Here is a 22860-nt window from a genome sequence, read left to right as displayed (position 1 = left end):
GATGCCTGGGGCTATTTTTTGGCCCTTATGCTTTGTTGCCACCAGTAGCAAACCCTTAAGCAGCTGCATGCCTGAAGCCCCTGCTCTGCCTCACTGCAGGAGGTGGACTAGCAACCTCTTGAACCTCTCTCTCAAGCACATGCCTATGATCTCATGCTAAACTGAAAAGGAGGCTAATCTTAGCATAAATTTGCACTTATCCCATCTTTCATAAGCATAAAATGAAGGTGGAACTCGGAGCACTCTGAGGAAAGCAGTGTAGCAGGGAAGATTAAATGTAGGAACTGACAGCAGACTTGGCAGCGTCGGCTCTGGCAACCTGCTTCAGGGGAAGGCTCGGCCGAGGTGCCGCAGGTGAAGAGGCACTTTCAGCCAGGCACGGGGTCTGCGGCAGCAACTGGGGAACAGCCCTTCTGCCCCCCACTAGGCCTGCGGGTGCTCTGGCAAACCTGGCTGCCATGAGCTCCTCAGTGAACACCACGGGAAAGAAAATTTTAGGAGACTGTGGGTGCATTTCAAATGCTCTTACGACGATTTAAGTTGCTGTGTCTGCTTCTGTGACAACCAGGTCATTTTAATGTAATTATTCTCCCCTCCTGAATAACTGGAGAGATACAGATCAATCTCCCTCTCTCTCTCCATACAGTGTCTGTGTACTACAGATGCGCCCTTTCATTGGTGCACACCTACATCCTCATTCTCCCAGTTCTCACCAAAAGAGGAATGTTTTTAGATTCTGTTCTGATGCAAACAGATGGGCCTTGCAAGTCTTAATTCAGATCTTTTGCAGTCAACTGCAAGAATCTCAAATTCACAGACTAATTCAGGTAGTTTGTTTCCTATAGATGACACATATCATCTAGGAAAGGAAACAGGATTAAACATATACACACACACACACACAGTGGTGCATTGCAGGCAACTTATTACTGCAATAATCACTCCTACTTGTCAATACAAGGATTGCTGCTGCGTACAGTTAATCACAGAAATAAGTTCTACTTCAGTAATCTCAGTGCATGCATTAAAATCCAAAAAGCACACGAAGTATTCACCAGTTTATTTGTATTAGCTAAAAAATTGGCAGCAACGGTATCTTTATGTTACAAAATGATTTTTGGCCTGCTGACAAAACCTGCTACAAGCGACTTCATCACTACTCACGTTGTCTCTGTTCGCCAAAAAGGCACCTTCGGAAACAAGGCTCGTCATCGGTGTAACTGCCCTTATTGTTGAGCACAAAATGGTTCAAAAGACACACTTGGTAGAAGCCACAGATATGGGCCAGAGATCCAGTCCCCTACAGATCTGATATCCAGAGGCTCGATTTCCATTAACAATGGAACACAGCAGTCACAGCTGGGCTTTCTACAAGGGAAATTTATGTGGCTCAGGGGCCGGCAGGAATACTTCACAGCAGAAGACGGGGCAAGCGCTTCTGGAGAGAGATGAGAAGCAAAGGGGACTCCTCCTTGCGCCCTCTTTTAAACGACATCGGTGCAGTTTCAGAGCACAGCGGTTTCTCCCATAGCGCGAGAAGCGGAACACAGAATTCAGTACGGCAAACAGGAATATGCAGCATGCAAGGCTTTCAAAGATAATACATGCTACAAAAACCCTATGGTTAAGACAATTAAATCCCAAGACTGTTTCAAACAGCTCCAGCTTTAGGATTTTTAATTATTAAAATCATGTCACTGAATCAAAAGAGGTCACTAAACCCAAGCTTCTGCATTCTGCTTCAGCTACAATTATGAAGCAGGAGGTTTGCAGAGGAAGCATGCTTTACACGCTCAGTGTCAACTAGCTTGGTACACAGCAGTTTAAAAATTATTACAGATCAGAAGTGGTCGACTCTTTAGCACTCCTCCTTCCAGTCACTTCTCGCAGTATATTCTCAGTCATATCTTGTTTTGACTTAAAAAAAAACCCATCAAGGCATAGTTCCGTTCACACGACTCACCAGGTGTTCTTCTGGGAGCTAAAAAGAAAAATAAATTTAATTACTATTACATAGCACTGCAGGCAATTTTCAGGCTGAATTATAATCAAATGTCATTTGGAAACATATGGCAGAATATGAGACTGGCTTAACTCCGTTATTTCAAGATGAGAATTAAAGCCCAAATATTGAAAGCCTTCACGAAGGCACCTACCTTTGGTTAGTAACCCCTTTCAGAAGAGCCCCTGCACTTCTCCTGACATGGGGTCCAGGTCTATATCATAGAAACAGGGTCTTGTAGGAAGTCCTGGCATAGTGCTCATCTGGATAAAGAAAGCTAAAATGTTAAAATGGAAGCAGCATAGTTTCATACAGAAAATGTAATACAAAACCACTGCTGAAGACTATGACGACAACAGCTGACGCAGCTCCTTGCACACGTACACGCCAGTTGGATGATGGTCCTTTTACCACTTTGAAGCATACTGTGAGAATCAGGAACTCCTGGCTCAGAGGACAGAAGTGGGGTTTTTAGTTTTCATGATGAGGATTTAGTTTGGCTTCTGCCTCTGCCTGAGCCCAAGATTTGGCAAAACACTTAGCCAGCTGAGCAGTGCACTGTCAGAGGAGCGTTCATGGGCTTTGCTGCGGTGAGACAATGATTACTTCTGTCATTTTCCCAGTTATTAAATGAGGATACATGTTTTATTACAACTTTGCTGACTGTAAAGTCTCAGTCGATGACAATTCTTTAAGTCTAGGACCAGAAGTGTTAAATAATTAGGAGTAATTATTGCTGAGAAGAGCGTTAAATAGTTTAATTTAAAAAGTTTAAATAGTTTAGGTTTGGGCTTTTTGTTGTGTTGTTTTTTGTTTCATTTTGCTTTGGTTTTCTTCTTTTTTTTTTTTTTTTTTTTTTTTTTTTAACTGGGATAAAGCTTAAATAGAGACGGAGATGTCAGTTCTCCTGACTGGAACATTTCTGAGGCACTCAAGTCAGAAGGGCTGTGCAGCGGCAGAACTGAAGCTAGCAAAACAGCTGCCAGCACCACGCCTGCCTCAGGCCAGTCCTCTCCAGTTGTCCCACTGCTGAGCACCCAGTTTCAGAGCCGCAGACCACAAGGCCGGCAGGGACTACACTTGGTCTGATTCACTAATGCAGCTGACAGGACTTGCAATTCCCTAACTCAGCGTTGAGCCCAGCAGCACATGCAGGCTAACACGGGTGCTCTACAAAGGCGAGCAACTCATGACCACGCTTGGTAGTTTGTGCCAGTGGTCATTCACCCCTTTAATAAAAAATTCAAGGTCTCATTTTCTATCTGCATCATCCAGCCTCAGCTTTCACAGTCAGTAGTGTTATGCCTGTCTCCATTAGATTAAAGATCTCTCTGGCAACCTGGTATTTTCTCCCTGAGCAAGTATTTTGCACACTAATCAAATTACCTCCCCGTCTTCCTTTTGAGAATAAGCTAAGCAGCAAGGAGGCAAAGCTCTGTTGGTGAGGCGTTTTCTGCAGTTCCCAGAACCGTTCAGGGAGCTTTTGGAATCTCACCCCACTTTCCGAAGCCGTTTACAAGCGCTAATACCAGTCCCACACGTAACGTACCACTGCAGGCCTCACACAGCTCATGCAGAAGTAAAAACCAAAAAATCACTTCAAGCCTGCTCCTTGTAACGTAGGACTGCAGTAGCTTTTTGTCAGAGCTGCTGCCTTCCCAGACAGAGAAGAGGGGGGCTGCAGAGAAGACCCTGATTCCCTGTCTTTGTGTTTAGCTGTATGAATATCCTGCTCTCAAGAGCCAAGGTATTAAGAGATCCAAAGTGCCTGGAGGGGTTTTCCTGTTCTCACCGTAGTCACTGCCAGTCTGTGGTCATGCAAGAAACTTCCTATTTATTTACGTATCACTGAAGAATCATAGAGCTTTGCAGATCTCCACCTACAGATTCAGAGGGCCACAGCAGGAGCAGAGCAGGGACATTCAACAGAGTAGGAGGTGCCATATTGCTGAAGGTGGGCCTGACTTTACTATTTCTTGCGCTTTCTATTTTGAAAGGAACGGTCAATTTTCCTCCTTTTCTATCCACAGGGCAGCCCACAGTGGCTGCTCTGCTACCTATTACTTAAAGGCAGTCTGCTTAAACCCTGGATTTCTATGCACTACAGGATAATGTCCACCCAGGCTACTAATTTTCTGTACAAGTGTCTACAACGCTTAACGCCCTCTGTAATTTTCAGACCTGAAGAAATGAACTTTTCCTCCATTATCCCCCTTCCCCCTTAATACCATGTGTGTTGAAAAAGAGCACAGAGCAATTCTTACTATTTACTTACGTGAAAAAATTAAGGCCACATGGACACCATCAATCCCCTTGCAAGATTTCAAATAAAACCAATACCAACTAAGAATGTATTATTTATTGCACTTGGAACGTTCGAAAAAAATGCCATTTAGGAACTAAAAACCAGAGATGAATAAATGAGTTGTTTTCAGTTCATCAGCAGCACCAGAAAAGAAACCCAACCAATTTGAGTCCAATGATTTGTTTCACGGTCATTATCTTACATGCTCAAAGTTAAATCTAGATATCTTTGGAATTGTATTTCCTTTAAAACCTCAAAGTATTTCATTAAAGTAGAGCAGCTTCAACTTTGAGCCAGAAAGGGAAAAGCCCAAAACTCAGAAGCTGAGAAAAAAGATAAAACATGACATACCTTTGAGATTAACTTCTGATAACAAGAATACGCAGGCACTGGTGATTAATTTCACCTCAAAATTCACATAAAAGCTTCTGTACAGAGCTACATATTTGCTGCATTTTCAGCTCACAGTTCAATGGCTGCTGCCAAAAATTTATTCCGAGGCCAAGACACCTCCTGCTGAATGGGTTTAAAATAGTGATCTGATTCAAAATGCCCTGGATTGCTTCTCAAGAGGACATCCTTTCCCTGGCTCTGTAGGCACCACAGCAGGGTGATCTTCGTGTCCCTAACCAGAAGACTTACTGTTAATTCTGGCAGAATTAACACCATGATTTAGTACGTGTCCAAGAAAACATTAGGAGTCTGGAACGCGAGCAGAAAGGAAAGAGTCCAACTTCACAGAAACTGAAGACATCAGAAAGAGAGCCAAAATGTTAGTTTTAGTGTCTGAAAACATCTTTCTCTTGTGTAGCTCATTAATGCTGTGTACCCTTTCCTTCTTCAGTGCTTGTAAAAAAATTTAGCAAAATAATAATTGTTTGGATTAAATCTTGGCTTGCAAAAAAAATGCCATCAACAACAGGAACAAGCATGCCATCTTTCATTTTATCCCAAAACACACATTACTCTTTAAAAAGATGGATGAGCCAGACTTTACCCAACATAAATAAAATAACCACATCCTGATTAATCTGGAAACCCTTACCTACCTTTTTTTTTTTTTTTTTTTTTTAAAAGAGTTAAACAAAAAAGATATCTAATAGTTGGCTCTAGCTGCCATTTGAAGGAAGAAGGTACCCAACTCTTAAATCAGCAAATTTCGTCACCTGAGCTATGCTCCCCTAATACTTTTGAAAGCTTACTAAAACAAATATATTGCCATGACAACTTCATGAAAAGGTTCAGGCCCAAAAAGTAAGAAAAAGACAGAGCTGCTTGCTCCAACTGCTCCATCCCCTAAAATCATCTTACAAGTTACTTAACATTTGCCCAGAAGAGATTCCCCAGATAAGATTTCCAGTGGATCCTTTCATCCTAACACTTTCTTTGCACGCAAACCTGAATGTTAGTTCATTTTGCAGGTAGCGCCTCTTTCTGCCAGGCAGGCAATTCATATAAAACTTGTTCCACGATCCTGTTTCCGTTGTAGCTACTCCCTTCTCCTCTCAGTTGACATTATGCCAATGATGTCAAAGAACAGAAACTAAAAACTCAACGGCACAGTGAAAGGAATTGTTGGAACTGATGCAGGCTGAACAGCAAACAGATGGTCAGCAAAACCATGAGAGCCAAATGGGAGGGGAGACTGATAAATGATTAATAGTACAGGTCAGCCTCGTTTTGGACGTGTCTCATCAAAAGTTGTTGCTTTGTAAGCTTTGGAGGAGTTGTCTCGTTCTACCCTGATCTGCAAGTGCAGGCTGCTTTCACCTACAATACTGCAACGTGCTCTCATCAGGAATGCAAAGTCACAGCGGCAACGAGGTGGGACAAGGATTTCTCCCATCCCCTCTACCAGACTGCAGTTCCCAGAGTTCATTAGCTACAGGGCTCGCCCCTTCTGCAAAATCCAGGAAGACAGAGACGTGGGACCTGAGGATTACACTGAGGGCTTGCTAGGTATTCAGATGGTCAGAGGGTCTATTTCAGCTTCCCTCTTCCCGCTGAAAAAACCCCCAACTATTAAGGGTATCTAATACACTGCATGTTAAAACACCAACTGTGAATGAATGACAAGGACTCTCATATTTAAGACAGCTTTTGTAACTGCTTACTGGAAGGCACACAAAGTTTTTTTCCTCACCCCACAGTTGAGGGTTTCACTCAATCACATACCGTTCCTACTAGTGGATACAGGAATCCAGCACCAACACTGGCCCGAATGTCTCGGATTGGCAGAATGAAACCCGTAGGTGCTCCTTTTTGTTCAGGGTCATGAGACAAGGATAAGTGAGTTTTAGCCATGCAGACTGGCAGGTTTCCAAATCCCTGGGAAGGGCAATGAAAAGAGAGTGAGAAAGGGCAGAGAAATAAATGAAAACCCAGTAACTTTTCCGGTACACAAATGTAAATTGCTCTATTCTGCCATTCTCTGCAGATATCAGACATTTTATCAGGACACCTCACCAACAGCTTCATCCACAGCCTGTCAGATCTGTTGACCATTCTGCATCCCCATTCCTTCTCACTCAAACTCTCTCCCTGACCCCCATTAAGTATTAAAGAAAGAACCACCGTGGCCCCCAGCACACCCAACTGAGGAAAAAACAAGTGGTATGGAAGTCTTAGATATACAGCCTTGATAGCTAACTAACTTCTTACTCTCTTCTCAAAACGTTAATTTAAATGGCTCAGAACTAAAGTTCTTGTTCAGCTGAGGTCACTTAATTAGAAATGTTTGATCAATATAATTGCAGGTTGTGAGGAAGTAGCAATTACATGGCTATAGAATTTTGATAGACTTGTAAAGGAGTATACAAGAAACATGAAAGTGAGAAACAATATATGCCAGTAGCAAATGGACTGCAAAAGTTAATTATTCAAGCACACTGTAAACAAAGAATGGCTACTTCTCACATTGCTCTTCAAAGCCCTTTACAGACCTTCATTAATGCAGAAGCAGGTAAATTCACAAGAATGTCATGCTAGGGAAGAGTAAAAGCAACACAACAACCAGAAAGCATCAAATTCAACGACCAGATGCCAGGTTCAAAACTTATAAAGATAGACCTTTCCCCACAAGAATTATTGTATCACCTGTGGAACTCTTTCCCCAACATAACTGCAATTGCCAAAAATCCCTAGGGGTTCAGAAACTGATCAGACAACTCAGTGGAACAAGATAAAAAAAAGAAATCATCAGATACTATTTAGCACCAGTGTGACCACTTGTAGTTCCCTCATTCCCAAACTGCTAAAAGATTGGAGAGTACAGTAGAGAAAGATCACTGAATCCTCCTGCCCTTCTCTCCCCATACACTATCACAGATGTGCTACTGGGCCAGAGGAGTTCTGTCTTCTCCACTACAAGCCAGGGCCAGTTTCAGTTTCTCCCTCCCCATACCACCTCCTCCTCCTCCTCTGCCATAGCAGAATCCAATGAGTCCTGGACAAGGGCATGACTGGAGCGATGACTCCCCTCACACACAGTCCAAACACCACTGTTCAGTACGAACATTTTAAACAAAAAGCACCACTGGTATCGGGTGATGTGGAAAACTCACTTGCTTAGTGTACAAGGCGACCTTCTCCTGTGCTTCGGGAAGTAGCTCAATGTCACTTGCCCCGTAGATCTGCTGTGCAATAAGCCTGATCTTATCTGTAATAGGGAGCTACAAAAAAAAATCACAGGCAAGTCAGTGTGGCAAAGTGCAAGGAGCCGTAACATCACAGCAGCTTCACGATCCTTCACGTGTGTTGTGCAGTCCCCATCTGCAGATACAAGAGTTATTTCCATTTGCTGTAGAACAAAGCTAATCAGTAATCTGAGAGTTTCCAAAACAGGTTTCATTTATCTCATTGCAGTTGTTTCTCTTGGTAAGAGGGCAAAACTAGTTTATTACCATCAGAAATAAAAAGATACACAACCGTATTTCTTATAAGCTGTGCTTACATGTTAATTACCCACTTTATTCTCTCTCAAGTCGAAGTCAAAGGCATCTTTATTCTCTCTCAAGTCAATGTCAAAAAGTGGACAAAAATAAACTGAAGGAATAAGAGCTAATGGTTAAATAAAAGCACAAATAAAACAGATTAAAGAAGAAAAATGGAAAGCATCTGTTAAGGAGCTAAAATAGATATAACAACATAGCTCTGTACCTCATTAGGTTCTTGAATAGGTGCTTGCTGTTAAAGAAGGATTCAGGCTGTAACTAACAGTGACTTCAATACCTCCAAGTCATCTGTCAAATTTGCTTAATGTACAAAGTCATTAGAAATAAACACACACACACACACACTCTTCTACCCTGACCTGTACCTCTACCCTGACCAGCAGTGTGACTCCGTAAGCCTTGCTTGCGGGGCGGGGGGGAAGAGTTAAAAATGGACAAGTTCTGTTTCATAGCCTGTTGTATATTATCCCATCCTGAGCAACAAGTGCACCCAGAAGCACGCAGGTTTGATCAGGCTTGTTCTAGTCCATGCTCCAACAGGAATGCGTCTCAAGTTCAAGAACTAAACTTCCCCTTCCCCTGGAACACGGCTGCCACGGTGGAAACCTGTTTGTAGCACATCCACAGCAGCATCTTTCAGTGTCAAAAGTAAACAATATTTCACTGGTGTCCTGGGTTACAGTGTAAAATGTGCCAAAAGGAAAAAAAAAGATATTCTATTACCATCTTCAGGAGCTGTTGAGACCAGGTGGGGCGCCGCTCCCTGCCTCCCCCCTCTGGACTATCTCCTGTTACTGGGCACAACAATGCCTTATCGCCTGACCCATCGATAACTCCCTCCTGGGCTATCTCCTGTTAATGGCCCATCAAGGAACTGCCTCAGGACTCCCCATCCCATTGTGAGATGCTCCGCCCGGGGGGGGGGGGGGGGGAGGGGGGGAAGGAGCCAAGCAATCCATGCCAAATAAAAATGGAGATTTTGAACACCCTAGCAGCCTTCTTCCACTGGATTCCCAGAGGAGCTTTTCCCCCCCCACTGGAGTTCCAGAGGACAAGAGCTACCTACCTACCACTGGACCTTCGGAGAAAGACCAGACTCTTTTCCCTGATAGCTACTTCAACAGAACTACATCCATCGCTTCAGGAGGACTGCAGCCAGCATCTTATCGGACTGCTACTGCCACCCTAACAGGGTGTCAGGTTGTATTTCTGACTCTGTCAGTGTAAACCAGTGGGTTGTTTGTTTTTCCCTGCCTTGAGTTATATATATATATATATTAGTAAAGAACTGTTATTCCTACTCCCCATATCTTTGCCTGAAGGCCCGTTAATTTCAAAATTATAATAATTTGGAGGGAAGGGGGTTGCACTTTCCATTTCAAGGGAGGCTCCTGCCTTCCTCCACAGACACCTGTCTTTCAAACCAAGACAACTGGGTAGTCAAAATGACAAGAACTGACTAACCAGGTCTTTGAGACTGGTGGAATAAGTGTTACGTTCTAAATCCAAATTTCTTCTCAGTTTCTCAGAGCGGCCTTTCAGACGGCCTTCAGCAACTCAAGCTAGTGAAAACGACTGGGCTCCACCTTATAAACAAACTGCAAGTTCTCACCTCCACGTTATAGAGGAACCTGAAGTTGCTGGGTGTCTGCGATGCTCGCTGAACAGCTCGGGCCAGCGCAACTGCTCCTCTACCTCCCTCTGCCCAGTGAGTGCACTCCACAGCATCGAACGCTCCTGCTTCCTTTGCCAGTTGTACTACAAGGGCCAGTTCAGCCTTTGTATCTGTTCTGCAAGGAGAAACGTTTGCGCATTTGTACAAGAATGCACACCAAGTAAGTGAACTGTTTGTTCTAGCCATTTTTCACTCTTGTTGACAACATCCAAAAGCTGTCCAAAGAAATCACAGAATCCAGCCATCAGGAAGCTGCTGAGGGGCCACCCACCACAGCCTTCTCCGCCTTGGTGAAGGAAGCCACTCCACAAAAGAACAGACAGCAACAGGTAGCTCTGGAACTACAAGCAGAAACCCATGACTCCTGACAGGCAGTGTTCTGTCCTATCTGTCCTGTATTGACAATACAACTCCTGTTTTCAGAAGCAAACTCAAAAAGGTATTAGCATTGCTGATTTAGAGGTGCTATATCATGTGCACCAACAAGCTAAACCCCATAATTTCTCTAAATCAGCCAATATACATTTACTTTAGATGGAGAATCCTCAGCTAGCTACTCTGCTTCAACTGGCATCAGCTTTAACACACCAGTTCAAAGCTCTCTTCTCCCAAGTAACAAGCGATAGCACAAGAGGAAATGGGCTCAAGTTGCACCAGGGGAGGTTTAGATTGGACATTAGGAAAGATTTCTTTACCAAAAGAGTGGTCAAACATTGGCACACGCTGCCCAGGGAAGTGGTGGAGTCACCATCCCTGGAGGTGTTCAAAAAACGTGTTGATGTAGCACTTGTAGACATGGTTTAGTGGGCATGGGGGTACTAGGTCAACGGTTGGACTTGATGATCTTAGAGGTCTCTTCCAACCTAATGATTCTATGATCCTTCTGCTTGCATAAAGAGACCACACAGATTCTATTTCCTGGGCAGTACGACACGCAGAGCCCAAAATGCTTCTTAGCAGAGCATAATTATTCCATATAGCAGACCACTGAACACAGTGTGGTCAACAGCACAGGCACCTCGCCATCTATTATGAGCTTAGATTCCACATCATCACAGGCACCTTTTGTCCACAGTAATTTAGCCAGTCAAGGTGTAAGATAATAGTCACTGATCATAAAGTCCTAAGCTAAGGAGTGCATTTCAAATGACTAAGCAGGGCTCCCCTATTTATTCAGCATCTTCCAACAATGTAAAATGCTGCAAACAATACATCGACAGTGCTGAAGATGAATTTGTGTTAAACATGGCACACAGAGTGCCACAATTTTATACCCATGCATCACTTCCACATGCCATCTCACTTACTTGAAAGCATTGACAGCCACTACTACTGGGACACCAAACATCCGTGCATTTTGGATTTGCTTGTTTAGGTTACTACAGCCTTTTGCCAACAATTGGAGATTCTGTAAACAAGACAGCAAGCAGGAAGCACGTTTTATCAGGGGTGGTGAAACTCTTGTTCCAAATACACTACGTCCACTGCTCATGATAAAACTGCCAACGTGGGAATGAAACCACAAAGGCAAATCCTCAGTGATGCTTTGTGAACAGCTCAGACCAGTGCCTGCTCTCAGATGGAAGACAGAAAAGGAACGACTACTGCTAATCGTCACTGGTTTCAGCTGCCAAGTCAAGGCAAGAGAAATTGCTTTTTATCGGTGGGTTGGTTTTTTTTTTTGTTATTCTTAGTAAGTCAGTACCCATGCTCATTAACTCCCCACAGTAAAGCCTCATTTTTGCCTCTGACACATCCCTCTTTATGTATTAAATACCACTAGCAGTGAATTTCATGACACTTGTTTGAAGTCTGTGGCAACAGCTTTTGGTTTACGCATATTTACATATCTCAACATCAGAGACTATCCATGAAAATTCAGACATTTCATCCCTTCCTTTGAAAAGAATAATCCATACAGAAGCTGTACAAGCAAAAAAGCTCCAGACCAATTATCCAAGTGTACACAACCATGCAAGGCACAAGGATAGAAGCTGAGACTTTCCTCTCTGCTTGCAAAGGAGGTGTGGGGGGCAATATAACTAGAAACTGCTGCTGGTAAGAAGAGAGTAATTATAGAGGCACTCTGACTATTTTCAGAGACAATATTTCAGCCAAGCAATTACTCCACACTGAGAGGGGTCAAGGGACACAGAGTAGATATTACTATGAAAAATTGAGCGCACAGACAATTGCACGAGCTCAGGAGAAACAAGAAGGCTCTGAATACTGGCTAGGTCAAGTACACTAAACGCTTAAAAGAGCAGAGCCAAAGTAACGTCATTAAGAAAGAAAAAAGGAAAAGAAGAAAAAAAAGGAACATTACAGCATTTCCCTGGCAGCTAAAGAAATGTCACACCAGCTATCCAGGCGTGCACTGCATGACAATATTGTGCTATAACCACAGTTAGCTGGTCAACTGTCACAACAGCTAAAGGAGGTTACCTCTTCCATGTACTCCTTCGGTAAAGGTACCCCAGCAGTGACCTGGGAAAAAAAAGGAAAAAAAGATGGAACCCTGTAAGATTTTTATCCATGACAGCAATTTGTGCAATTACTAAACAGCACATTTTACTCCAGGCTAATCCTTTTTTCCAAGCAAAAAATAAAAGGAAGAATAAATGCAAGATGTGCTCACAATATAACAAATGACTGACCATGGTAGCGCCACAAGTGCCCCAGCATACAAGTGCTTCACTAAGGCAATAAAACAAGCAGGTATGTACTTGTAACATACTACAATGAAGCAGCTTACAAGCAGCAGGGACATATGGATTCTTTTGACAGCTGAAAATCTCAAGACAATGTCAAGCAGATCAAACCCTACAGGGCTCAAGTGACTGGAGCAGGACAACAGCCCCTCAGGCCTAAAGAAAACCTTGCCTATACTTACTGCAGGCCCTCCTCCGTGCATTTTCAGAGCTCGGACAGTAGCAACCAGCACCACTGCATGAGGCCGGAGACCAGAATAGCGACACTTAATATTAAAGAATTTCTCCATGCCAATGTCTGCACCAAATCCTGCTTCTGTAACTACAGTAGGAATTAAAAGAAAAGAAGCTTGTGAGAGGTTGCTGGGTGGAGAAATCATGCTCTAGTTATATAAATCAGAAGCTTCTTCCAAGACAAAGAGCAGACAGTCATGATAAAAAAGGCATCTCCCTCCCTGCAAAACAAACAAACAAAAAGCAAACAGAAAACCACAACCCGCAGACTTACCAACAAAACCCTCTTTACCCACAAGCTTCAGTGCTATTTTGTCTGCCAACACTGAAGAATTCCCATGTGCAATATTGGCAAAAGGTCCAGCATGAACGAACACTGGAGTTCCCTAGAAAAAGGCGAGGGGGTGGGAGAGAGAGAGAGAAAAGGAAAATCAGAGGGTACAATTTAGCAAATCTGCAGCATTTCAGGAGCTAAGTATTACAGTACCTGAAGATAAACACTTTTAGAAGACCGATCCTAAAGCCTTATGATCAAAGATTTGTTATCAGTAATAAGGACTAGAGGGCAAACAGGATTATAATAATCTGCACAAGTGGAGATACTAATCCGCTTACGAAAAGGATGGTTAAATCCCAGCAACTCTTTGCCATCCTCCTGCATCCACACCATTTAGATTCCCAAAATGCCTCCCAGCATTAAAGCCAACAGAACAGAGACACAGCAAGATTTAGCGCACCCTCAGGGTCACCCCACATGCCAATGGCAGACCTAGAAAGAAGCAAGCATTCTCCCCTAGACTTGAACCTCAGGTAGGAAACCACAGTAAACCTCCAACTCTAAGACGAGTAAGTCCACTGCTGACTGTGATGAATGAACTAAAAGGGTTGCTTCTTGGCTGAGAACGCACATATAGCAAATCATCTGTGCTCACCTCTAGTGTCTGCATGAGATTTGGTTTAATAGCATCTTTCATCAAGACAGCCAGAGCACCAGTCACTCCCTAAAAGAAAAAAAAAGGGCAATCAGTTTCCAGATGTACCAAGACCTCGAGACAGTTCCTCTGCAGTATCAAGGCTCTGCTTTTGTCCTGGGGAGCTTTTGGGACCAGAATCAGGAGCTGCTCTGGATATAACTAACTCTAGTCAGGGCAAGGCACAATAATGACCTTTACGTTCTTGTATGAGGATCTGTGATTTCTGCTGGGGACAGCCTCTTGGTGGTGACCTTGCTTGGCCATCACTTTGTAGTGAAGGCAAAAAGAACAACTGCTGTTTCAGTGCTATAGCAAGGTTAGTAAACGACAGCAGTGAGACAGTAACCCTTAGTTACATAGGGTTTACTGTTGCCTATTCAGTGGCACAAATCAATATTCTTAGGTTTTGCCAGTAGATTTGTCTTGGACTTTTTCCCTCCCTCATTTCAGCAACTAGGCTCTACGCACTGGCCTTAAAATGTCATAACAAGCTGCTACATCGTGCTCAAGTGTCTTCTGCAGAAATAACTTTTAAAGTGAACCTCTGCGCTCACGAAACGTAAAAGGCAAACACTGGAGCCAGTGTTTCCTCTGAGATGCAGCAATATACCCTGCTGCAATTCTGCTTCTTGCAAAGCGATTTCATCCACATCTGCTTTGGGAAGAGAAAATGAGGGTTTGGTCATCCTTGTGACTGACATAGTCCAGTGGAAACCAAACCAGCTGTTACCCAGCATTTGCTAAAGTAACTGGAATTTCTGTCATGGGTACTGAGCCAAACGTTCACAGCAGTTATGAAAACCTTGAATCATAATTTTTTTTTCCTTCCCTTTTAATTTCAACTGGATTGCAGCACTCAATTACATGAAAGATTTTTTTAAAAAAGACATTCACTGCTTCGTTTCATTAGTTTCATTACTTATTTAACATTTAATGGATAAGCTTTAAACTTCAGTCATCTCCAGAATAACGAAAACTACAGAGCAAGATTTCCATGGCGACATTCCAGGCCGGTGTCACTTCAATACATAGTATCTCCAAAAACCTGTAGTCAGTTTTTGATTCCACATTTCTTTCTAGTTTCTTTGCGAATCCTGGTAGCATTGTTGGCTATTGGTTGGATATTGGTAACTCATGGCATTGGTTATATACCACAGCAGAAGGACCCAGATATCTTATTGTGCCAGGCTGGTCTCTGCAATCACGGTGTTTCTGCCTGCAATGAGGAGTACCTAATACAGTCCTCGTGGTGCAAGCCAATGGCTGCCATCAGTGCAAACATATAACATTCAGGAGAACCTGTTGGACAGGTCCGATACCATCCTCCGTTCTGCAGTTGCAATGGACAAAATTAAATATAATTAGATTAAAATAAAAATCTTGAGATGAAAGACTTCAACCACCTGGACTCTACATAAAACTCAAAGCAACTCCCTACCCAAGCACTATCTGCCTCCACTGCTGATGGGCAGCAGGAGAGTCTCCTGTTTTCCAAACAGGGTTTAACTCAGGTACTTAAGGTTAAACTGGCAGCACGCTAGCAGTAGGAATTAAAATCTCAAAGCTGCCTACAGAACTTTGGCACATGCCCTCCCTCACTCCCAACAATTGTCTCACATAAGGACATTTATAGACACATAGTTCCCAGCCTAGCCCTTCTGTGAGGCCAGTCAGGCCACATTGCTGATCTACTGTTTCTTCGGCTTATCCTGGGAGTAAGTAAAACAAACAAAAAGCCCCTCCAAACACACAGGAAAACAAACAAACCCACAGCAAGATAGCAAGGAGCTGGGTAAGCCTCAGTAGTGTATCCTGCCTTGCTGGAAACACAGGTCAGGATATCCACCCTGTGGATTCTTCTGTCCCACTGGAAATGTTCATTCAGAAAATGCAGGACAAACCTCATTAACAGTACATCATGCAAATTTGTAATACTCCTGTCTTTTGCAAAGCAGGCTGTGAAGTACCTACTATACAGGACAGCAGTAAGCACCAACATGGTATCTCTATTGACTAGTGCAACAGTCCTGAGCCTGTTCTCTGTCTTAAGGCCAAACAGCAGGGCACAGCTCACACACGGCTCAGTTCCCTTTCCCTTCTCTGAACAGGGTTGCCATCTTCAAAATACTTACTGGAAGAAGTGTCTGGGGCACAGGCTAGTCCCCTGAAATCACGCTGAAGCACCACTTGGGAGAGTGCTAGCTGACACACTCCACAACCATGCCAAGAACTGTACTAATAATTATTTTATGGACAGTTGCAAGACAGTGCTGCAGCTTGCAACTGCTGCTTAGGACTGCTTTACATACTGGTAATAGACATCACCAGTGCTACTACATTCAGCATTTCATGCAGTGGACATAAAGGATTTGTGTCCCTCATCAAAGGCTGCATTATGGAGACCTTGCACTTTTTGCAAAGGGTTTGGCTTTCATGGCATTCACAGCCTCCCAGAATAAGATTATTTCAACATCTATAATTAAATTTGCACCAGGCTTTGTTCCTGCTTAATGTTTTCCTTGCTGCAGGGAGCCTGGGAAACAGGATGTCCAGCAGGATGTATGTCGAGTTCTTCCGACTCGCAAATACGCTTTTTATCTTGAAGCCACCATGTATTTCCCCATTAATGCCTATGGTGCTAACTTCAGCTTGTCACACAGCACATCACACAGGACCCTTTGTCCCTGCCCAGGTCACATGCACACAGACACTCTCTGGGTAAGGTGCTAGCCACACTGAAGTAAAAACCTTCATTAACTCCAGGGGCTAAGACTTCAGCTTTGATCTTCTATATGGTAAGGTCTTCTCTGTACAGAACCGTCTCTATGCTTTTCAATCCAAGGACTTTCAGAAACAATAGAAAAAAAAGCATTTAAGAACCGGATGATTCTCTTACAAGGTCATCTGCTGTAACTGGCTCTCCTCTCTTGCTGGAAGCTACTACCATTCTGCCCAGTCGCTTTTTCATATCATCCAACCCATCAGAGAGTGCTAGAACTGCCATGATTTCACTGCTCACCGTGATGTCAAACTGAGCCTGCAAGAGATATATAAAGAATGTGAACACATCAAGGTTCCCTAGCAGCAATCCTTACCTCTGCTAAACTCTTGAAACAAGGCCAATCATCACCACCATAACAAAAACAAGCCAAGAAAACCCCAGACATACAAATGTAAACGAAATCCGAAGCACTACTCTCAGAACATACTTCATTTAATTTGGCCATTTTAAACTGGATTTTTTCCTGCAAATTAAGTAAAAGCTACTTATTCCATTGCTATTACATGACTCTATCCTGGCACATATATTAGTGATTCATGTAAGAATCACGCTTAACACTAACAAATTATGTTTTTGAAGACGGAACTTACTAACTCACCTGACTATCACTAAACAGTACAGTAAATGACCAAAAAAATTGCAGGTTCTATAAGAAACGAAGGGTAGAATTCATCTGACATAACACAGACATGTCCATCAAAGCTAAGCACCCCTAGGGACATTTCAAGTCAACAGAGAGAAGCTTTTCTGAGCACAATTAATTTGAACTATTAATTTGACAGTTACTTAAGGGATGAGAGGAGTCACAGCCCAGATTGCCTATTTTACTCTATTGATTATATAATGAATCTGGAGAACAAGCTGAGATACTGTGTCTCATTTTGGGCAGATACATCCCACCCAAAGCATCTGCAGTGGCGAAGATTAGCCATTGCCATGCATCTTGTGTACCACTGTTATTATGCCACAGCCATCCCAGTTTGGGATGCCAACGTTCAGGAGAGAACAGGGAAGGAGGGAACAGACAATAAAACTAAGTACTGCACTGGCAGCGAATCCAACTGCTTGGCTGAAGGGACTTTCTGCTTTCTTTTTAACAAGGTACTGGTAAAACATGGGAATAGTTGGAGTTACAGAAACTTGCTTTAGGACCACATTTTTCAAAGTACTTTTAAAAACATGCAAGAGAAGGGAACAATTACCGTTCGTGAGAAGCCTTTTTCTGTCGGAGACTGTCCAATAGTGATTTTCCTAAGGAACCTGTCATTTGTATCCAGTACTGTAAGCAATGCAGCGAGAAAGAGGAGAAGTCATGTTCCAAGTCAGAAGTCACATCTACGCCCTATTACAAACACTCAGCTAGATTATCAATGAAGAGAGGATGGCAGTTTGAGATACCATCCTCTCCTAAAGAAGGGCAAGTGCTACAAAATGTGATTCTTCCCCAAAACTGAACTGCAACAAAGTTAAGATGCCCAGTCACACGCAGACATTGCACTGCATCCAGAGGGAGTCTACCTCTCTTCGTGTGCATTAACCACAAGTCCAAAGCCTCTCTGAAAAGCAGAGCTGCTAGTATTGTTCCAATTGCTTTTTCACCATTGTGAGTCCATGTGAAGTCAGGAAATTATTAGCGCCAAAACCAAATAAAATTATATTTTTTAAGTGATAAAATGTTCAGATTCTAACATTTAGAGAGCATAGTTTCACACAACCCCATTAACCAATTACCTTGGAAACACAAACCATCAACTACTGGCTTAAATTTGCTGTATCTTAATATCTGCTTGAAAAGTTGTAAGTATTTTATAAAATATTTCCCATGACACAGACTACTTTAGGCCCATTACAGATTATGAAGCAGATTTTGGAGAATACATTTCACACTGTATTTTTATGAAAAGAAGAAAGAGCAATACTCTTGGGGTCTAAATCAGAAAAAAAGTCCGTATTTGAAATTTCTTTCGTTAATGAAATATTAAATCTGCCAGACCAGAGATTGGTTTTAGCTTCAGGTATCTTTAAAAGCCTTTTAAAAATCTGGCCTTTATTTGCTGCCAGTCACCAACAGGGCAAGTGGGCAGATTAAAAACGAGTTTAATCCCAGAGCAGAACCCTCTCCTTGCTCACAAAGCCTTCTCAGTCAGGTAAAAAGGCTGTTGGCTACAATTGCCAAACTCCACTTTCTCACTGACTGACAAATCCAGAAACACAAACTTGCATCAATTAGTGAAGTCTTAATCTTTGTGAATTCAGACCCAAGCCCCTGCATCAGAGCCTTTAGAAATGGGATTCCAGCTGCAAGCATCTATCCCACCAAACACTCAGAAGGAAAGGCTAGCCCTGCCCTCACTCCCGTTTTGCCCAGGAAACACAGTTCCTGATGCACTTGCAAACCTCTCTTTTGTTTTCCACAACAAACCCACACATTTTGTTTCTTAGTAATTCTTTCATTTAATGACTCTTGTACCTCTTTGCCACGTTATGGCACCTGGGTCAATGTCCAATCTCACAAATAAGTTTACTTCTTCCTTTGTCAAAGTCGTAGGATCAGTTTTGTTAATGCCCAATTTCTGTGGGAGGAAAGGACAAATAAAAGAAAATAAGGTATAATGGAAAGATTCACAGAAATTAACCTTTTACTACAGCAACGAGTCTTCGGCAGCAGCATCTGCACATTTGGAAATAAGGAGGGGCTGCCTTTTTGGTGCCCCCTCTCCTAGACCCTACAACAACGTAAGGTGATCCGTATCGGTGCGTACCTGGAAGCGGAGCTTGCTGCTGGCCAGTTAGTAAAAGGCAAGGCACACAATATTGCTCATTAAGGCAGGTTGTCACCCAGCTTTGTGCGAGGCATCTACAGAAAGAGTAAGAGAGCGAGCTCTGCCGTTCCTTACACGCCTTGTTCTAATCATTAGTCTCACATGCTTACATCCATTTCTCATTAGTTTGCCTAGGGTCACTGCACACAGCCATACGTATTTAAAGACGCTGCTTTCAGGCGTGCTGGTTAAGCAGCACAAAGGAGGAATTAAACAATTCAGTCACAAGGCTGTCAGCATCCCAGAAAGCTGATCTTGAACATACTGAGAGGATGGGCAGTTTGCCAAGTTGCTTAATTGAGGGAAGAATTATCTCAAGAAGCCTGACACAAGCGCAAGCTGAGGAATGAGGAAAACGATTGAGTTGATTTATGAACGAGCAAGCTTTTTATAATTACACAGCTAAGTCGTATTTTTCTCCTGAAGAACAGCAGGGAAGAAGAAAGTCTGTTCTTTTCCTCTTCAAGCACATCATTTAGAAAAAGACATAAACAAACAAACATAAAAAAAAGATATCATGTTTCTGGAATATTAGCATCCCATTCACATCTCGACATGTAACAACCAGAAGAGTGGTTAGGGTAGAGTTCCCTCAGCAGTCCATCAGGAACACCAAGCAGTATGACACAGCTTCTTTGCTCAGCAGTGGAAGCAAACCACGCATTCTCTAATGGTCGAGGCATTATAGCCCATTAATAAATCAGAGTTTTAGCTTCTGAAGTAGTCTAACTATTGCTCCTGACTTCCAAACGGGCAACTGATCCAGCCTGAATACTGCACAAACAGGTTTGTAATCTGAATGAGTTTAGGAGGCCCCAGGCTGCCCTCCTAGACAGAAGGTCGAAACCCAGTGCAAAACTATTCCTCTGTTAATCCCCATTTTTGCAGAAGTCAGGGATACATGCTAGTTCACCTTAATTCCTGAGGATCAGGGGAGCTGTGGTCTGCTGAGGGACTGCCACTCAACGACAGGGCTACTCATCCAACTGGGAATTCTTTTTTGGGGAGAGGAGGAGTGGGCAATAGAGGGGACAGGTATTTTTTTCCATTTTTCCCCATTTTGTCAATCTGGATAAGACAAAAAATTCTCTTATGTTCTCTCTTTGCTGAGTTTTTTAAATCGCCTTTTTTTTGATGTGCTGGGTTATCTATACAGCTGCCACGTGGGAACTACTCATCTCTAGCTGTAACTAGGTGTAAGGTACAAAGACTGATTCTGGTCCTTTCTTAAACTGCATTAAGGACACTGCATTGACACTGTTAATAAAGGGCACTAATCCATTTGCCTCTTCCCACTGTGTTATTCACACAGCATATGGTAAAGAGAGTTAAGAGTGCTTCTTCCTCTTGAGGCTGCATCTCTCCCTTTTCTGTGCTGTAAGAAGAGCTACCACACTCCTGCACACTTCATGTAAAAAATAAACGCCAGCAGAATGTCCCAGGGTTTCTGTATCCTAGTTCTGCCTATGTAAAGGATGAGTAAATGGAACAGAACCAGAAAACAAGGCAAAAGCAGTGAACTTACCTGTAGTCTTCGGATCTGAATGTCAGAGAACTTCCTAACACCATCGACAGAAGGCACCAAACGGTTGTAGAGAGCCTTGCAGAATGAAACAGGTAGTTAATCAGCACTGCTGGCACATCCAAAACATCTTGGCCAAAGTGGGCTGTGCTCAAATACATCATAAGAAAGGATTGTACCTGGTCAGTCTGAGTTAGCTCATGGAATATACGTGCGTCGACAGCAGCAGCAACCAGGTTGTTGGCTGCAGTGATAGCATGGATGTCACCAGTGAGGTGAAGGTTAAACTAGAGGAGATAAAACATATCAGTTACCTCATCCTGCTGCCATTTTCATTTATTTCAATTCATCGTAGACAGATGGAAAGAGAAGTATTAATAGCAATGTTAAAGTGTGTGAGGGTGGAGGGGGAGAGATTGCTCAGTGCAGTATGTGAAAGAGAGGAAAGAATTTCTCTAAAACACAAAAATGCCTCCCCCACATCTACATCATTTTACAAACTTCCAGAACGAAGCTTCCAAATAAAAAGGTTTTTGGTTTTTTGTTTTGTTTTGTTTTTTGTAAGAACAGTTCTCACAGGCTCCTTGACACCTGAGAAGATCATGGTACGGCACATCTGCATTGCTCCTCCTTCACCTTCCCTCTGACCCACTCTCATCATTTGCACAACAGGTTTCACACATACATTAGCTGAAGCTGCTGATGCTCCCACAAAGATATCTGAGCTAAATTGAAACGAGCAACCTTGTGTAGTGCTAGGAGTAGAGCTGTGGTTGCACAGAGCTCTGCATAAGCTAACCACTCAAACACACCGTATCGTAGGCAGAACTTGTAGACCACATACTACACTGTGACACTGCTAGTAGTTTTCTTGGTTCTATCTCATTATGAGATAGTTTGAGTGGGTTTGTCTACATGAGTTATCTGGCTGCACTGTAGCTACACTGACAAATGGCTTGGGATATAGCTTGCATGACGAACTTGCATTATGGCAGGGAAGTGAAATGTGTCGTTAAAACAATCCTTTTCCTCTGTGGCAGAGCAGCAAAGGAGGAAGATGAAAAGGGCACATTAGAAATGCTGGCATGACACAAGACATTATGACACTATTTTGTTGAAGCCTTGCTACTGTGGTCTTGAAAACCATATAGCTAAAAGTGGAATGCAGCTAGTCACACACTGATTGTAAATCCTAATTAGTAAATGCTAATTGTTGTCTCATTCTACGTACATGCAATGAGAAGCAAGAACCTTGGTTCTACAGTATGAACTCAAAAGCTATTCACCTGCTAATTTTTTCCTACGATGAAAGCTGCGTGCAGAAATATCAAGTGATATATCAAGGTCATTACTGTAACTAGTGACTCCAGATACTTTAGTATTACAAGACACGCATTGATTAAAACACCCCCACAAAACTATGCGTATTTATACCACGAGGGTCATGCTTAAAGTCCTTTCAGCCTGTTTGGTTCCAAGAGTGGGGCTGTTTCCCACTGCTGCACACAGTAAAGTATTTTGGCTCGTCTTTTTAACACTCCAAAGAGGAGGAGATTATTTTTCCTGTCACATCTATCATTCACACATGTTCTTGGCACCTGACTAAATCAATATTCTACCTCCTTAACTTTTTTATTTTTTATGGACTTGCTGCATCAATTGGAATGAACAGCCCTTTTGATCATTTCTGCTTTTCTTCCTAAAATTGCCCTGTGTCAATCTATAGTACATGAGACAAAGGTAGAATTCTACAGGCAATTACTTTGAGAGTTGAGAGAAGCACGAGAGCACGTGCTACACGTGCCTTTCAATTCCCTGCCCCCAGACACAGGATTTTACTTGTTGCCAAGTCACGTCAGAAATATGCTGCAGTGCCAGTC

The 22860-nt window shown here is 42.8% G+C and overlaps 1 protein-coding gene across 1 annotated transcript in view; it reads right to left on the bottom strand.

The window, feature by feature from the left end:
- Positions 1-2175: 2175 nt before the first annotated feature.
- The window catches only part of MTHFD1 (methylenetetrahydrofolate dehydrogenase, cyclohydrolase and formyltetrahydrofolate synthetase 1), a 42037-nt gene continuing 21352 nt past the window's right edge, over positions 2176-22860 (bottom strand). Inside the window, exons 14-27 of the mRNA XM_086462167.1 lie at positions 21160-21267; positions 20984-21058; positions 19107-19209; positions 17839-17915; positions 16751-16891; positions 13813-13881; positions 13155-13266; positions 12829-12968; positions 12381-12422; positions 11243-11343; positions 9873-10050; positions 7871-7978; positions 6483-6635; positions 2176-2265 (exon numbers count right to left, since the gene is read on the bottom strand). Of these exons, the coding sequence (XP_086318293.1) occupies positions 2176-2265; positions 6483-6635; positions 7871-7978; positions 9873-10050; positions 11243-11343; positions 12381-12422; positions 12829-12968; positions 13155-13266; positions 13813-13881; positions 16751-16891; positions 17839-17915; positions 19107-19209; positions 20984-21058; positions 21160-21267 (1497 nt within the window). The remainder of the gene's footprint in view (positions 2266-6482; positions 6636-7870; positions 7979-9872; positions 10051-11242; positions 11344-12380; positions 12423-12828; positions 12969-13154; positions 13267-13812; positions 13882-16750; positions 16892-17838; positions 17916-19106; positions 19210-20983; positions 21059-21159; positions 21268-22860) is intronic.

The sequence above is a fragment of the Leptosomus discolor genome, chromosome 3 (assembly GCF_034619465.1).
Source record: "Leptosomus discolor isolate bLepDis1 chromosome 3, bLepDis1.hap2, whole genome shotgun sequence".
In the NCBI taxonomy this organism is placed as follows: domain Eukaryota; kingdom Metazoa; phylum Chordata; class Aves; order Leptosomiformes; family Leptosomidae; genus Leptosomus; species Leptosomus discolor.
Note: the sequence above shows the minus strand (reverse complement) of the source record. Positions and strands in the feature narration are given on the sequence as shown.